At 41.9% G+C, this 18,621-nt stretch overlaps 1 protein-coding gene across 8 annotated transcripts in view; it reads left to right on the forward strand.

Moving 5' to 3' along the window:
- The window catches only part of LRRFIP2 (LRR binding FLII interacting protein 2), a 137,236-nt gene that overhangs the window by 71,152 nt on the left and 47,463 nt on the right, over nucleotides 1-18,621 (forward strand). For 2 of the 8 annotated variants that reach the window (XM_088464165.1, XM_088464191.1), the window contains exons 10-19: nucleotides 1,122-1,196; nucleotides 1,786-1,833; nucleotides 3,664-3,708; nucleotides 4,936-4,983; nucleotides 5,086-5,142; nucleotides 7,045-7,107; nucleotides 7,442-7,549; nucleotides 8,604-8,648; nucleotides 16,622-16,750; nucleotides 18,395-18,466. In XM_088464165.1, coding sequence (XP_088320291.1) covers nucleotides 1,122-1,196; nucleotides 1,786-1,833; nucleotides 3,664-3,708; nucleotides 4,936-4,983; nucleotides 5,086-5,142; nucleotides 7,045-7,107; nucleotides 7,442-7,549; nucleotides 8,604-8,648; nucleotides 16,622-16,750; nucleotides 18,395-18,466 — 690 coding nt within the window. The remainder of the gene's footprint in view (nucleotides 1-1,121; nucleotides 1,197-1,785; nucleotides 1,834-3,663; nucleotides 3,709-4,935; nucleotides 4,984-5,085; nucleotides 5,143-7,044; nucleotides 7,108-7,441; nucleotides 7,550-8,603; nucleotides 8,649-16,621; nucleotides 16,751-18,394; nucleotides 18,467-18,621) is intronic. The other 6 variants (XM_088464195.1, XM_088464209.1, XM_088464203.1 and 3 more) reach the window with 4 other exon arrangements.

Consider the following 18,621-nt stretch of genomic DNA (forward strand, 5'->3'; position numbering starts at 1 on the left):
CTTGGAATGTTTACTGTTTTAAGCTCCGTACACACGGAGCGACTCAACGATCAGAAGATCGTTGTCTGATCGTCCTGCATGTGCTGGATTGAACATTCAGCACATGAAGCAACCCCCGCAACGACTATAACGATCAACTATCGCGGGTCCCTATAGTAAACAGGCCAACATGGTCGATATCGACCATGTTGGCCTGCATGCATGGACGATGGTCGATATCTGCATCGACCATCGTTTGGCCGATTGAGGGTGCCAGAAACAGGACGATATCAATGATAACTATATAGTTATCGTTCATATCGTCCTGTTTAATCGTACCGTGTCTACGCAGCATTACAGAGAAACAATGTTCCGTTAACTTCTGTATCATTATGGGAGGGTTACGAAAATGCTTGTTCAGCACTAGAATGATCTGTGATACTATAACATTCAGCAGTTTATTTGTGGGGGTTGGTGATACACTTTATTGAGCTACTATATTACATGTGGAGTAAACATTTGGCCTATTCAAATGCGTATTGCGAGCATGGTGGCTCTAATCATTCTTTATGAATCTCCTATAGAATAGAAATGGTTTATCCATCTCTGTGATAACATATTGTCCACTGTAATGGTCATGTGAAAACACTCCACACATGGTAAAAGTACTTGGATGAAGCCCTAATCATAGTACAGGTTTTTATGGATATATGTGTATATATTTATATAAAGTTGTTAAATATTACCCCAGATATATATTACAGGAAAAAGTGTTTATAATATAGGCTTTAAAACGTATTTTCTATCATGGATTAACATTTTTAAAGACATTAGAACTGCCTAACTTTACTTCCAAGAAAAAGGAAGACCTATAACCATGTACAGTAAGTGCTCTAGGTTTAATAATAGTAGGACAACGCTATTTTTTTGCATTCTCATGAAGGGCGTTGTAAGTTCTTCCAAGATTGCTAAACCTGGCAAACTCCTATTATTATGACCAGATTAAGTTTTTCTGTATCCTGTGAAGTGTCCACATTCTGATACAGACAGTAATTACACACTGTAAGGAAATAAGTTCTTGTGAATGAGAATCTGTTCTGTTTTTATTTGTAATTATGCATTATTTTTTTTTACTTCTACAGAGTGGACTTTATAAAGATCAGAGAAGCTATAGTAGTCTTAAATATAGCAAACCCACCTCCAGCTACCACACACGGGTCTGTCATTCTGTGTTCTAGCAGTCCTTCGCTATCCATTGCATACGTGTTGTAACTAATAATGTGTTTACAAGTTGGAGTTAACTGGCATGTCAGATGACCATAATAAATGTAGGGATATACACGGCATGCATCGCTGCCATACAAGGCATACAGATGTTGAATGAAGTAGGACTTAACTGTAAACAGGAAACACTGCTATTGCTTCTCCTTGAAGTGGGGCTGATCCATATAACTGAACCTTGCTCGTTTGTTTGTGGAATACCTCGCAAGAGTTAAAAGTAACTCCTTGTATGCCAGTTAGTTTTTTGCATTAATTTTTTTTTTCATTAATAATGTTATGTTTAGAAGTTTAAACTTAAACAGTACATGATGTTTGTGTAGTTTAATTTTTGGCATTATATAGTTAAGCAGTGCACTATTAACCCACGCCTGTAATAACTACGTACAATAAATTTTTAATTGGATGCCTTATAAATCCATGTTAAAGCATGGTATGGTGGTTTAAAGAGCACTGTGCTATACAAAATTTGGCCATTGTCTGTACATAGCCTTTAATATTTAATCTAGATTTTTGTTTCCCCTTTAGTCCTCTTCTCTTTACAGCGACCCATTGGCCACCTCCAGCAGTTACAGGGTTAGTACAGATAAGATAAATGGTACATCTATGTCTATAAAACTAGGAAACCTTTATGAAATACGCAAACAGATATGTAATTGTTTAGTAGTGCTTATATATAAGATAATGTGGTCACTAGTTTCATAATTCTTTTTACGGTCATTTCCAAGTCTTTGAAGCCTTCTGTTTATTTTGCAATAAATGCTGTACACATTGGTCGTAGTCTAAAGTTAGAGCAATCTCTTTCATATGTTTCCCCATGCTTGTAGGAGCTTTCAGAGTGAAATCCAACTGCCCATACATTAAGATTTGAATATCTACAAAAGAAAAAAAACTTGTATTTAAACACGTGCATGTTGCAGTGGTGGTACTATTTAAAAAATATATATATATATTTGAATTTTTTTCCGATTAACCGGAGTCCTAGAAATTACTATAACTATTTCTGTGACTAATTGTTTACAGCAATGGTTCCCTATTAGTGTCAGCATTTTGTCACAGCACCCGTAGGTCAAAAGTTTTTTTTATTGTGAAATTCAGAACAAAATATTAAATTCAGTAAATTGTGCTTACCTGTCATCCTTAGGTTCAGTTATGTACCGGAGGACAAGGTTGCTCATCTGTCTGTCCACATATTTTATGATAGGCAAAACCATTGCTAGTAGCTGTCAATTACATTGAACATAAATATTTTGATTTGGTCCTGATCCACCAACCTGTGGCATCCTTGCAAGTTCTCCACGGCACCCCGGGTAGCCATGGCATCCAGTTTGGTAAACTATGGTTTACAGGGTTGTCATCTTTACACATACATGCAGAATGCCAATATTTATATAATAAATATTCAGAGGTATTACCACATATGTGATCAAGAAGCACAGCCACTGCCTCCTAGAGAGCTGATAACTTAAAAAGTTTATAAAGGGGAGGGGATTGGCTTGGACTGCACACCCTAATTTTAAACATAATAGGAAGTGCTGCCATGCTGAGACTGGTAGTACAATGCAGGGGACATAGAATGCAGGCGCACACTCTAGGTACTAAGAACAATGATAAACAAAAAAATTCTGATATACTCCATGTCAATTGTAGAGTTTAAGTGAGGTTCTTAGTACATGTTTGGCCAAAAATGTTTGCCCATCCACCTTGTCAAGGTGAACCCCATAAGATGGGTCCCTAACATCCCTAATACTAACACATTACGTTAAATTTATCCAGGACTTACCTGTAATAGCTCCCATTCTAACATGTAGACAGAAATGCAGGAACCTCGGCTGGTGATTAAAACACCTGAGGGCAGATGGTTGGGGTGCAAATTCCAAATAGGAGTCGTCTCAACCTTCAAGTGTACAAAACATACACAAATATAGTAGTAAGGGGGGGAGGAGCTTGGACTGCAAACCTTAATTTTAAACATAATAGGAGGTGCTGCCATGCTGAGACTTGAAGTACAATGCAGGGTTATATGCCATCTCCTAATACACATTACACTTTCCAAACATTGTAGCGGGCTGAAGTTTAATTTGAACCAATTATTGATGATATCATTTATGGACTGGGACGTTTTAAAGAACATATGGTGGAACAGTGACCGAAAATTAATGCATGATGTTTTTTCAAGCCCTTAAATGCACATGATATGTTCCACATAGGGTTCCACACTGTAGAGTCTGATACATCTCCCACATCGACACACATGACCATGTGCACAAGCTATATCCATAGTCTAATTGTACTTTGGGAAGTAATAGTAATTTGTGAGTTACGTATTAGTGAACCATATATTCAGTTGTAGAACCTGATGCATAGTTAAATGACTACTCTTAATACTAAATATTTTGTTCACAGACTTCTCCAAAATTAGGCATTAATTTGGCTCGAAGTACCAGTTCGGTTAGTATTTTCTGTCTGCTTGAGCTGCTTTTAGTAGATTGCAAAAGAGTGTTTAGTGTTTTTTGTTTGTTTTTTAGAAAATAAAATGCTTCAGTTTATTTTTAGTAGAAGTGGAGGAATTTTCTAAGTATTTGAAACTTATGTGCCTTTTTTGACAGAATATATGCATTAAAGTTTCTTTCTGGTATTAATACCATGTCTTGTAGTGGGTTGGGTAAGAGAAGCTTGCGCTCAGGACCCCGGCGGTCAAAATTCCGATGCCGGCATCCCGACAGGGTTAGGATACCGACACCTGTCGGTAGATATCCTACCCCTAACCCTCCTTCCCCGATGCCTAAAACTAACCTACCCCTTCCCGCACCCTAAACCTAACCCTCCCCTTAGTGCCTAACCCTAACACAAACCCTCCCCCTAACCGCCCGCTACGTACCTTCGGGATGCCGGCGGTTGGAATGTTGGTGCCGGCATTCTGACAGGTGTCGGGATTCAGGAGGAATTTTCTAAGTATTTGAAACTTATGTGCCTTTTTTGACAGAATATATGCATTAAAGTTTCTTTCTGGTATTAATACCATGTCTTGTAGTGGGTTGGGTAAGAGAAGCTTGCGCTCAGGACCCTGGCGGTCAAAATTCCGATGCCGGCATCCCGACAGGGTTAGGATACCGACACCTGTCGGTAGATATCCTACCCCTAACCCTCCTTCCCCGATGCCTAAACCTAACCTACCCCTTCCCGCACCCTAAACCTAACCCTCCCCTTAGTGCCTAACCCTAACACAAACCCTCCCCCTAACCGCCCGCTACGTACCTTCGGGATGCCGGCGGTTGGAATGTTGGTGCCGGCATTCTGACAGGTGTCGGGATTCAGGCGCTGGTATTCTAAGCGTCGGCATCCCCTTTGCCAGGTTATTGACTGTATCACCTTGTAGTCACTCTTGGGTAAGACTCCAGGCAACCTGTACTCTATTGAATAACATCTCTGTAAGAGGTATTGGGTACATAGAGGAATATAGCTGTCCAGTAGGAAAGTTATTCTAATATGGTAACTGTTTGCTTTCTAGTAATATAAACAAATATGAAAACAAAGCTAGGTGACCTACATAAATATTTAATAAGTTCTGCATGATTACACTGGTTATTGTTGTGTGACAATACTGGGCATCCATTTTCATCACTTGCAGAAGGCACACCTGACACGATTTCTCCTCCACCTGTATTTCCTTCTCAGACATCACTTTATGAAGATGGCTTTACCAACTCATACTGTTCCCGAACTGTAAGTCTGTCAGAAAGTTGGTGCTGGTATTTCTTGCCCAGATTCCTAAAACAAGCCATATTCAATAACTGATTTTCTCTTCGGTGCTAATGCTGTCTCCAGCCCTCTGAGTACAGCCCCTATTCTTCCAGAGCAGGCTCATCAAGAAGCAGTCCTATGGTGAGCGCTCCTGCTGCATGTGTGTGATTTATTTCAGCACACCCTCAATGATTACATGGATGTCACAAGTGTTAGAATATTTGGCAATCATTATTTTATGGTTTTATTATATGTTGGTCTACTGATAATAATTATATGGATCTAGATGCATAATATTTTTTATACTATAAGAACATGGATTGCTATTTTTTTTATGGGTGATGGTTCTAACCCGATTATATAATTTGTGAGTGCCACTATTAAACATTGTGCGTTGGCTTTTTTGGTAAGCTATGTGTATTTTATAGTCCTTAATTTCCCTAGTTTCTATATTTTTGTATTTCAGTTTCAGCATGTTTCACTTGTAACATTTTGTAGGTCCTTCTGATGCAGAAGATTCATCTTTTTTTACCCTGCTGTTTTATTAAGTAGTTATGATTGTAGTCTTCATGGGCTCTACATGTTATATTGATAAATTATGTAATTAAACTGAAGAAAAAATGGTTTGTAGTCTGATAGAGTATTTACATAGAGATCACCTGTTCTAGAAATACATGAATCAATAGGACATTCTATATTAGCATGCCCTACTTATTCTGTAACATGCATATATCAGCAATTCTAATGTGGTCCAGCAGTCTCTTTTCCCATTAAAACTTTGGACTTGTGATGTCCCCTTGCAAGCCCAATTGATACGCATTGATCATATCGAGAGGCCTGTCAGCAGAGTTTAAATGCCTAAATGGGCTTTGTGCTCATATGTAACGGATGTATAGATCCTGCATTAATATTGGGTGTGATATGTTAGGTCGACATGCGTTAGGTCATCATGAGAATGTCGAAATGCATCAAATGTCGAGCTAATGTCCCTGGTGGCCAGGTGGTCACTTACCTGATCCCGGTGTCTGCAGCAGCTCCAGTGCTGCTTCTGGCGGTCATGAGAACGTCTCTTCCGCCGGAAACCTCTGTGGGCGCAATGGTTTAGGTAAGTATATGAACTCTAAACCCCCAGGCCCCCCCCCACACGCACACACACACACCTTCCCTGCAGCCTAACCCTGACCACCCCCCGCAGCCTTATCCTCCTGGCGGCGCTTATCTGTACACGACTGCATTTTGAGAATATCGACATGTCAGATGGTGACATTTCAGAGTTGACATTGTGAAAATGTCGACAATGGTGCCTTTCAACATTTTGAACAATGAAGACATTCTATTGTTCACATTATGAATGTCACCATGGTTACTGCCGACCCTTAATACCTTAATTTTAAATACATTATTAAGTTGACAGCTTTTAATTAATTAATTAATGCTGGATACAACAGTAAGGGGGGAATTCAATTACCAATTTTTTCCCTGGGGCTATTCAATTAGCCCCGAAGACAGCCTGCAGGGCACTTAATGGGGATTTTTTTTTTCGAGTGTGATGAGACCCGAAAATAAATCCTCGATAAATAGGCTGTTAATGGGTGAAAAGACCCAGTTAACGCATAGATCAGGGAGCATTAAAGCCCGAGGCTACCACACTTTTTCACACCCATTAAATGAACTGGTCTAACTGAAACCCCCATTAGTGTTAGATATTATGAAGGATATCTATTGGGTGGATCACCCTAGCAGTTTATCCAGCTCTATATATGGGGGAGGGCACCCTGCCCTCCCCCATATATTAGACCACAGATTGGAAGCCGCTCCAAGTGCTATATGGGGCCTGTATTCTTTTCTTTTCAGGTGGTTCCCTGATACCATTTGGTTAAGGGATGGGAGAATGGTAATTAATCATACAATTTTATCTTATTTTTCAAAGTTTCTTTTGCAGTTTTTCTTTCATTGTAAAGAAAAACATGGTTTTTGTTTTCTTAAGGAAAATAATCTGTTGATTTATTTTTTTTTCATTGTCATTATGTGCATTTGTCGTAGTGTACGGATGATGAGGGTTCCATGTCCTCTTGTAGTGTTGGACGAGGACGAAGGGATAGTGTGGTGAGCTAATTTGCATGCACATGTTTTGGCACATTAACTAAAATACTTTTTTAAAATGTAAATTTTCTCTGGGTATCAATATTCGATAGCTGAAATGTTAAAACTGACATAACACACACACACGTTTCTTTGATTTATACTGCAGTCAAAGGCACAGTGAATTAATAAAACAGACACTGTGTAGTCCTTAACGAGCCAATGTTATTTAAATAGATTTCACAATATTTTTAAACAGTTATAAAAACTGTTGCACATTCTGGTAATTTTCTTTTCGTGTGTGTCGACATTTGTTGCTGTACGCATATTTGATTTTTTGTTTGTTTGTTTCATGAAGTCATCAGATTTTTCTGACCAGAGTGAATCTGCAGCTGATTATTTTAGTCGCTCCAATCGTAGGGGAAGTATAGTGTCTGATGATGTCAGTATACCTGATCTCAATAATGTGAGTTGTAATGCATGTTGTTGTGCTCAGGCAGTGACTACAGTATGTGCCTTAGTTTTTAAATTCCCATCCCTTTCTCACATGCATGGAGTTTCATGAAAACAACAATACTATGTGCGCCTGTATCAGGGTAAATATTTTATTAGTACTATTAATACAAATTATTATTTGCATGTCACTTTTAAGAATACTTACATCTGGTGTTTGAAAGGGTCATAGATTATGAATGCTCTGCTCTTGTCAATGAAAATCTAAAATGTCTCAGTGCCCCCTTCTCAGACAATGTGTAGGGGCAATTATCTACAGGCATTGTGCATTATATTACCATTGATGATAATTGCCACTTAAAAATATTGGGCAATATTATAAGTGATTAACTGCTATGTCCTACTATAATCAACTTTACATCTCCTAACTTTAGTTTGCAATAGCCACTCTGTACTAGCTTCATACCAGAGCAGATGCATAAATAGGTGAACACGAACGTGTCTGGGGACCAGAAGATTTTCAAGTGACCATGGTCCAAGAACTGTTTACACAATATTAATTTAAGGTGTACAAGAAAGATCAGAGGCATCAGCACAGGTCATGGTCACCATGTTTCTTCATGGGATAGATTAACTTTCTATTTTTTGTAAAGTGGAATTGTTTCATAGGCTTTGTGGTATATCTCATCAGACATCTGGTAATGTTTGATGCATAGAATGTGTCAGAGCGAGATCATCAAATTTCTGATAGATATAATATTATCATTAGTAGTAGTAGTGTAGGCCTTCCTTGCAGCTATACCTCCTAGATCAATTTCTATATGTTAAAAAATATGAGATTCGAGGCCATTTCACACTTTTATCTTTTAACCAGGAAAGCTAGTGTTGTACATTGTTTTCTTCTAGCAGATGATAAATCCGCTATGAAGATAATCCAAGGCGTTACAACTGCTAAACAGTGGGCATCTTTTTTTATGTGTTTTTTTTTTTTTTATTATCTTCTTTGTAATGCAGACATAGCTAAGCTTCTATAGGTTTACTGATAAGGATTCTTTCTTTTCCACCAGCTGGATGAAAAGGTTGACAAGCAGTACACTGAAAACTTTTCCAGGGTAAGTACATTTTGCAACATTATTATTGTGGCTTGCCATGAATCCGATTTGTTAACCTTATGATAGTATCATCAAGAATGAGATTTTTATTCATGTTAACATTGTTTATATTTTTGGGGGGCTTTTTATCAATCTGATATTAACATAAAGCTCATCACAAAATTCAAAAGCATATCCCACATTGTTTAGGCAATTGCTGTAAACGAATATAAGACATATGACTAAAGTCACAAAGCATATCCTGTCCTTTATACTTACCATGACATCACTAACAGGGCCCCTATTTGTGAATTCAGCAATGGGTACTGGCCATTTTTGTTTACTAAAAGATTGCACACCATATAACTCAGACTAATGATTTTACACTGCCACATGACCTCTCCCTATAATAGTGATACTACATGAAAAAGCTACATAATTTAGCCTTGCTATTGCATACAGATTGTTTGCATTCATTTTCCTTATTTGCTTTAGTATCCTTCACACAGATTAAAGACATTATGGTAGGTTAGTTGGCTTTTGACTAAGCTGATCTAGCTGAGTTCACACAATGCGATGGTGTGATATGATGTAACAATACAACACAAGCGCCGTATACACTGCACGATTCGGCTTATGATGGAGCAATGTATGGGTACATGCTGTATTTATCTGCACCGCATCGTTCATTGCGTTGTCCCATGTACCGCGCAGAACAGCAGATGGGACGATACAATGAACAACCGTACACACTATACAATGTGAACGATATATTGTATGATACATTGTACAGCCTGTACCCAGTTACTTTGAATGGTTGAGTGTCAGTAGTGAAGAAATGAGGTTGTAAACTTAGTGGGCCCGAGACACTAATGTGCTCAGGACTTGCCTATGCGGTGTAATATAGGATAATTATTAAGTAGTACATAAATTGGGAAGGCAATCTTGGTTAAATATGAACATTTCACTTATTTCAGTTGCAAGGATGAGGTCAATTCTCCAGAATGTTTGAGGTATTGGATTTCCAGGTTACATTTATTTCCCCAAAATTTGGTGCACCATATCTATAATCTATTAAATTATATTTAAATGGTTAGCCCTTGGCTGCTATCCCTCCCTCAAATTCTTGGCATTGTACTTCTATTTAAACATTTTATCCTCAGAGTGAAGGAGTGTATGACATCATCAAAGAGCGGTTTCTACTGCAGTATATTTTAAAGTGTTGTGTACAATAATGTTTTCATATAAATTTAGCAACCCGAAAATATACAAAAATTTAATCTTTAGAAATTGTTTCCCTTGCAAGATGGTCAGATAAAGATGTAATAATACATGTTTGAATAGCCTTCAATTTTATTGTAATTGAACGTTACAAAGTCAACAAGAAGTTCCAAGATAGAACTGATAATCATTTATTATACTGGGAAACGCAGCAGGACAGCATGGTCACTTGAAATACGACCGTGTCAAAGAGAGCCCATCTAGCTGTGGTCGCATCCCATGTGACCGTGCCAGTTAAGTGATTAATGCATTTTTGCACATAGTTAAGTTGGGTAGTGCTACGTCTTTTATAGTGCTAAAAATGTTATGCTGCCTCAATAGGTTTGATTTCAAACATGGCCCTGTCTATGTGCAGTTTGTAATCCTTAATGTTTGTGTGGCTTTCCTCAGGTTGTCCTCCCTCAGGCTAAACACAGGGTAGGTTTATTAGCTGCATACACAAATGGGACCTACTGTATGTGCCTTTCAAAGAGAATTCATACTGCAGGCTACATGATGGCCCCACTCTGCTGCACAATGAAGTAGTTGGCAACATTGTGCAGCCTGGAACAGGCTAGTGATTCATGGCAAATTATGTCATCAAGGTCCCATACCCTCACACTTCACTAGGGAAGTGGGGAGGATTCAGGAGTGTGACATACTCTTCAATGAGTCTGAGAGAACTCTGTGAAATTCAGAAGTGTCCCTGACATTCCATAAGAGTAGACAGGCATGCATTAGGTATCTTGTGTCCCATGAAAGCATTTATTTAAATATGTTTATAGTATACTGATCTTATGTTTACTGTTACCATGGAGGACTTTGCTTGGAAAATATTTTATGTTTCTTCTTCAGGGTCCATAGGGCTCCACAGGGGAGACAATGAGGTGTAGGAGGGACCTGGAGGATCGGATACCAATAGCAAAGCTTTTCAATCCCAGGATTCTCCAGCCCTTCCCCCTATACACCACACACCGCCTTAGGGCAACTCTGTTTCGTTGGTGTCCGGCAGGAGCTGGTCTACCTTTTTAACAGAGGGCTGCTTAACAGCCCAGGCTTACTTTCATGATTTTATTTATTTTAATATTTATCTACTATGAGCAGCAGCACGAGACAGTCCATGGGACGTCTGCACTGCTGCTCCTTCACCCCTCCGCAGCGCCGTGACACCAGCCCTCGGCTAGGTACCCTCGGCGGGGCTCTGTGGGGAACCTAGCTAGCAGAGGCTCCCTGAACCCCAGACTGCAGCCGGGAACAAGGGGACAGGTAAGGCGGAACCCCGCTCGCGGGGATCCACGTGTATATGCAGTCTTACCTCCGATCTTGGGAGACAGAACGGAGGTGCTGACATGGATACCGGTTCGTCCGGGACTCCACTAGACCACCAGGACATATATACTACTGGCGCTGGGCATTTTGTAGGGCCAGGGGACCCAGTGGTTGAAGTCAGCACAGGGGCAAGGCGCTCTCCCTGCGGCCCCTCCCCCAACTAGGGCGCCATTCCACTTCGGTCTTGCTGCCTCCTGAGCTACTCCTCCCACACCCTCTGCCCCCTCAGAGACTCTCGGCAGCCATTTTCTGCATTCAGGTCTCTGGGAACAGGGGTCCTGTCTCCCTGTATACCTCTCCAAAGGGCCAGGTTATACAACACTTTAGCCTACCTGCCACTGCGTTCTGTGTAGTTGATTTTAGTGCCCACTGCAGTTATATTGTGTTTTCTGCATTGTATGTGACTTATGATAGCGCTGCTGTCTGTTTTCTTTTTCATATGACTGTCAGCTTTTACCTTTCCCTTTCTTGCGACATAACCCTAGCTTACTGAAGTATAAGGGGTTCATTGTACCTCACATCTCCATATATTTGTGAGGGCTATCACATACTACATATCGCTGTTGCGCACTACACTGTGCCATATTGCACATACATCTGGGTTGTTTGCTGAACTGTGTCAGATTGTGTATTATATTATTCTTACAGCCATGTCAGGCAGATGCAAGAATGACCAGCAGCCCAGTCCCCCCACTGTGGTGTCTTGTAAGTCATGCTCAGCAGGCTTAACTTCAGAGGACCTCATTCAGGATGGTCTGTGTACATCTTGTTATACTTCCCTGAGCACATCAGCGCCGATATCCTCTCTTCAGTACTCCTTTTGGACTACCTTTTCACAGGTGTTGGTAAAAATTGTGGACCATATAACGGTCACTGTGATAGCTCCCCCTATGGGATGGCCACAGCAGGTACTTCCTGCAAATCCTTTGCCTCCCCCATGGGTAGATGTGCTTTCTAGTTCAGTGCAGAGTCTGGCAGAGACCTCTACAGCTATTCAGCAAATGCTGCAAAAAAAGAGACCCTTAACTAGTATATCTACTAAGCGTGCTGTTATCTTCCTAGTCCACCCAGCTATCAGATTCTGATTTATCATCTGGGGAGGCAGAAAACGAAGACCTACCTCACTCCCCTTCAGGAGATGAGGAGCTCCCCTCTAAATTGAATATACCTGCACTTGTAAGAGTCATATAATTTATTCTTCAAATAGTAGAAAAACAAAACTTGTCCCTAAGACAAAGCAGCCAGCTTTTAAGCGACAAACTTTGATTTTACCCGAATCCCCTCACTCCGATCAGCTATCTGATCATATGACTGAGGCGTGGACTATGCCTACTAAAAGATTTCAGCTCCCTTTACCCTCTTCCCGCTACTGATTGCATTAAATGGGAAGTTCCCCCAGTTGTGGATTCCCATGTGACATGCTGAGTCAAAAATGCTACCTTACCTATCCATACTGCAACCTCCTTGAAATAGACTACGGATAGAAGGATTGAGGCTTGTCTAAAGCCTATATACTCTTTCAGGAGCTATTACTCGTTCTGCTAGGGCTACGGCCTGGGTGGCAAAAGGCCATTGATAGTTGAGCTGAGGCCCTAGAAGGTTCATTTCCCTCTGATGCTTTGAGACACAAGCTGTCCTACATATCTCACATTAGAGATGCAGCCTCCTATTTGGTTGAAGCAGCTATGGATACGGCTCTCCTAGCCTCCAAAGCATCTGCCACTTCGGTAGTAGCCCGTCGTATTGTTTGGCTCCTCTCATTTGGCAGATGCGGACTCTAAAAAGGGTCTGGAGTCTCTGCCTTATTCAGGAGATTACCTGTTTGGTCCAGAGTTGGACAAAATTGCGACTACCTTAGCAGCTTCTAAGAAGGCATTCCTGCCCTCTGCATATAGTGCAAAGTCTCGGAAGTCATCCTTTCGTCCTGAAAGAAAACAAAAAGCCAGTCCTTTTCAAGGCATCAGGCATCAACTAAGGCCTCCTAGCCTAGGACCAAGCAGACCTGGGCCACTAGACGTCCACCTACCAAATCTGAGGACAAGCCCTCTGTCTGACTGGATGGGCCTCTCCCTGGCTGGGAGGCCGACTGCTTCAATATGCCCAATGCTGGCCCCAGACTACAACAGACGCTTGGGTAAGAGAAGTGTCTCCCACAGATATGCCCTATCTTTCCTGAGGTGGTCACCCCCCCCAGCAGTTCTTTTGCACAGGCCCTCCAGTGGACTCAGGCAAGGCCCTGCTGATCCAAAAAGCCATTCAGTCCCTACTACTCTCAGGAGTAATATTTCCGGTCCCCTCCGCGTAGCAAGGGAAGGGCTATTATTCTACCCTTTTCTTAGTTCAGAAACCCAACAGGCCGCATCGGCCTATTCTAAACCTCAAGTCTCTGAACAAGTTTATCAGGTTGCCCAGATTTCGGATGGAAACCTTCTGCTCTATTATCCTGGCTATGGAGCCTGGTGACTTTATGGTATCACTGGACATTCAGGACGCTTACCTACATGTACCTATAGCGCCTTCTCATCAACAATATCCGGTTTGCTATACAACAGCAACATTACCAATTTCAGGCTCTGCCCTTTGGCCTTTCAACAGCTCCTCGGGTCTTTACTAAGATCATGGCAGTTGTGGCGGCCTCTCTTCGTCTTCCCATATCTAGATGACCTCTTACTGTTGGCCAGCTCCCCAGAAACGCACGGTTGGCTGATCAACTGGAAAAAGTCTTCCTTGACACCATCTCAAAGAATGGTACATCTGGTGACTCTCGGATCCAGAGAATCTTCCTAACAGGTGAAGAAAATCTCGGTATTGCAGGGTACGCAGAGTACTACACAGTCGCCGAGTGTCAATTCACTCTGCAATGCAGACCCTGGGATCCATGGTGTCCACCTTCGACATGGTGGAGTTCGCTCAGTTTCACTCCAGGCCTCTACAGCACCTGATCCTCTCCAGGTGGAATGGGCTACCTCATCTGCTCAGATCACAGATGATGAGTCAATCCCCAGCGTTTCGCCTGTCTCTGGCCTGGTCGCTGTAGATGTCCCACTTAGACATGGGTCGACCCTTTTGGATCCTGAACTGGGTAATCTTAACCACGGACGCAAGCCTCCGAGAGTGGGGCGCGGTGACCGGCCAGCACTCCTTCCAGGACCACCAGACTAAGCCCGAGGCAGTCTTACCAATCAACGTCTTAGAACTCTGAACCATCTACAGAGCTCTCACTCTGGCTCAGGATGTCCTTCAGAGCAGGCCAGTACAAGTACAGTCCGACAACGCCTCGGCAGCGGCCTACCTCAATCACCAGGGAGGCACTCGAAGTCGAGCAGCAATGGCAGAAGTGTCCCGCATTCTCACTTGGGCCGAACGCCATCTCCCAGCCATGTCTGCAGTGTTCATCCCAGGGATTCTCAATTGGGAAGCAGATTTTCTAAGCCGTCACGACGTGCATGCCGTAGAGTGGTCTCTGCACCCAGAAGTCTTTCAGCTTCTAGTGGACAGATGGGGTCTACCACATGTGGATCTCATGGCCTTGAGACACAACCACAAACTTCCAGTGTATGGAGCCAGGACAAGGGACCCCAACGCGGGCTTTGAAGACACGTTATTTGTGAAGTGGATCTTCCATTTGGCGTACGTCTTCCCTCCAATATCCCTTCTTCCTTGAGTTCTTTGGAAGTTCAAATAGTAAGGGGGCACAGTCCTGTTGATAGCTCCGGCTTGGCCCATATGCCATTGGTACTCCAACCTACAAAGTCTCTCCATAGATGTTACTCTACAACTTCCTCTACGACTAGACCTGTTTTCTCAGGGTCCCTGTCTACATCTGGACCTGGCCTGCCTGTCTTTAACGGCTTGGCTCTTGAGACATTCTTTCTAAGGTCTAAGGATTTTCAGGCCTTGTGGTCTAGACCATGATCAGAGTTCATAATCCAGCCTCTGCCAGGATTTATTACCAGGTTTGGCATACATATTTCCAGTGGTGTGCCCCTAGAAACTATGACCTTCAGGTTTTTAAGGTTTCTCGAATACTTGCCTTTCTTCAGGCTGGATTGGATCTTGGCCTCCGCCTAGCTTCTCTGAAAGTGCACGTCTCTGGTCTATCTGGTTTCGGCGAAGAATTGCTCCTCTATCAGATGTTCACACCTTTCTGCAGGGTGTGCTATATATACAACCACCCTTTGTCCCTCCTGTCGCTCTCTGGGATTTTTCAGTGGTGCTCCACGCACTTCAGGAACCTCCATTTGAACCCTTGAAATCAGTGGATGTCAAATGGCTCAATGCGAAGACTCTGTTTATTCTGGCTATAGCATCTGCTAGTAGGTTCTCAGATTTAGTGGCGCTTTTATGTAGCTCCCCCTTTTTAATCTTTCATCAGGACAGGGCTGTTCTTAAAATGTGCCTGGGTTTTCTTCCCAAAGTGGCTTCTCATTTCCATACTAATGAGGAAACTGTGGTTCCGGCCTTTACATCACCAGACCTCTCAGCAGGTGAGGCCTCCTTGGATGTGGTCCGTGCTCTAAAGATCTATGTGGACCGTACTATTTCCATCAGGAAATCAGACTCCCTTTCATCCTTTACGGATTCCATAGGAAGAGATAGAGGGGCTAACAAACAAACTCTGTCCAGATGGATTCGCATGACTATCTTGCAGGCTTACGCGCAGACAGGCCTTCCTGTGCCAAATACAGTATCTGCTCATTCTTCTCACTCTGTGAGTCCCTCATGGGCAGCCCGGCGAGGTGCCTCTGCTGAACAACTCTGCAACTTGGTCTACTGTCCACACCTTTCTTGTGTTGTATGCCTTTGATACACTTGCCTCTCAGTATGCTTCTTTTGGGCGCAGGGTACTCCTCTAAGCTCAGGAGTGTTCCCACCTGTGAACAGCTGCTTTGGGACATCACCATTGTTTCCCCTGTGGAGCCCTATGGACCCTGAAGAAGGAGTTTTATGGTAAAACTTTCCCTTGTTAACTTTTTCTTCGAGGTCCACAGGGCACCTGTCCTGACACTCCTGGCTTCTAAAGTGTTTCTTCTCTTGGTCACTTGTTTCCTTCTCTGTGTGAGAGTGTGATTCTTCAGTGTACCAGTCTTCCTTCTCTCCTATCCTGTTCCTGCCTTTGGCTTGTTGACAAAGCTGAGTTGCCCTCAGGCTGTGGGCAGGGTATAGAGGGAAGGACCGGAGCATCCTGGGATTGAAAAGCTTTGCTGTTGTTGTCCAGTCATCCAAGTCCCTCCTACATCCCATTTTCTCCCCTGTGGACCCTATGGACTTCGAAAAAAGATAGTTAACAAAGGTAAGTTTTACCATAACTCCTTTTTGTGGTGGAAAGTAAACTAGACATCTTTTATATTAAGTATCTTTTGTATTCATATTATATATTCATTAATTTTCTATTATCATTTAAGCCATCATCTCGGAATGCAACCTCTGGGCTTCCAGGAACCTTTACACCTCTGAGTGGATCATCTTCTCGGAGAGGTAGTGGAGATGCAAGTAGTTTATTGGATCCAGATGCTTCTCTGAGTGAATTAAGGGTAAGATAATTGAAGCTAACGTACCTTAGCATGCATAAACTTCTACAACAGGCTTATTCATTTAGAAAGATCAATTTACCTGGATTTGCTGTCAGGTGAAGGTCCAAGCTCTTTTTTCCATGCTCGGGTAGCCGACCATGGTGCGCCTGCTCATTGCTTTGCACAGTAAGAGGGCCATCTGCTCTGCACTATCTCTGTAGACCTTGTGAATGCTCACCCTCTAATGACTGTAGAAGCACCTTATGCTGTGTGCACAGCATTAAAAACAGGGGACCATTGCATGCTTCCTTGCCCCAACATTGTACACCTGGCTGTCAGTGAAAATGGTGATCCGTTGAGGGCAAAGCATATGGGGAGTATGTGACCCTCATTTTTAATCTTACTTTAACAAGTATCCTCATTTAAAATGGTACCGCAAAATATAATGCCATGCCACATTAAGGGGTTAATATTAGCACTGCAAATTAAATAAGCCTTCAATTGCAAAATAACAGTACCCTATGTGGTCAGATTATTGTGACAATGATAGAATACTTGCTTGCCCTTGCTAGCAAGCCATAGTTTTTGAGTAGGGCATCTCTTAGAAATTTAAGATCTGTCCTTTTTATACTGTGGCTTCAGGGGAGCTAAATAACCCCTCTCGGCATTTTTTTTTGCCCAAATTGTGCATTTTATTTGCACGAATAAAACTGGACACGACAACCCTGCTTTGCTAACTTACATAGACCACCAGGGTTAGCAACATTTGTACATCTGTGTGCAACTATCTGATTCTGTGTTAAATGGGATCTGATGTGAGCAGACGCAGCTTTTCCTCAAGTCGCAGCCAGGCGTGTCCAGTACACTGTGAGCAGCTTTTTGCTGCAACTGCAATGTGACTAAGACACAAAATGTAAGAAAAATACAGTATGCCACTGATCTCATAGCGTCTCAGTCGCACCAGGCGTCTCGCGCTGTATAGTATACAGACACTCAATGTATGAGAACATATCTGTATTTTATTATTATACTGCAAAATGAATGGGTTTCCCTGCGCATTAACTCCCAGAGGGTGCCTTTTCTCACCTCTGTAGTTTAATGTGCACGGTAAACCCTGATTGTTGAATATCCGGGTGGGGGTAATTAGCTGCGGGGGCTAATTGGATTCCTTCCTTTGTGGTTCCTGCTTCTGCAGCAATAGACACTTTACAAAAGAGCAAAAAGCCAAATTCTACATGTTGGTTTTCATAATAGAAAAAAAATGTAAATCTTGTTTAACTGCATGTAAATATTGTTTTTTGTTTTTTATATATATTATCTGGATCCTCTGGGATGAATGGTTTAACCATGTAACTTGCAGGACTCCCACATTATATATCTTGCAGTATGTGCAGATTTCTTGCCATCTGTATTTCTGAATTACCTGAAAACCTCCCTAATTGTTTACATACTGGAAAATACTGGAAACTTCAACCTTTTTCCAAAGAAACATATATGACAAATTTAGTGTACACAGCACATTTAACTGTTGGTTAATTTTTTCACAGGAACGAATGTATTTGTATTATGCCATTTCTTTTCATCTTTGTTTTTAACAATCATTTGACTTCTGTAGTTAAAGCTTGTTACAGCTTGATAGCATGGTTCATTGCCTATCTCCTGCAGGATATCTATGATCTTAAGGACCAGATTCAAGATGTAGAAGGGAGATACATGCAGGGACTAAAAGAACTAAAGGTATCAGGGTCCCAGTCCTTTTGCTGCCCATTCCCAAGCATGCTTCCTGGACTGCCAAATGGAGCACATTATATTTTCTGCTCTCTAACAGACTGCTCAGGGCTTAACTAACTTGTAATACAAAAAAGTCACTTCAAAGCATGCAACAATGTAGA

Source organism: Taudactylus pleione, unplaced genomic scaffold (assembly GCF_031769625.1).
Source record: "Taudactylus pleione unplaced genomic scaffold, aTauple2 ptg000054l, whole genome shotgun sequence".
In the NCBI taxonomy this organism is placed as follows: Eukaryota; Metazoa; Chordata; class Amphibia; order Anura; family Myobatrachidae; genus Taudactylus; species Taudactylus pleione.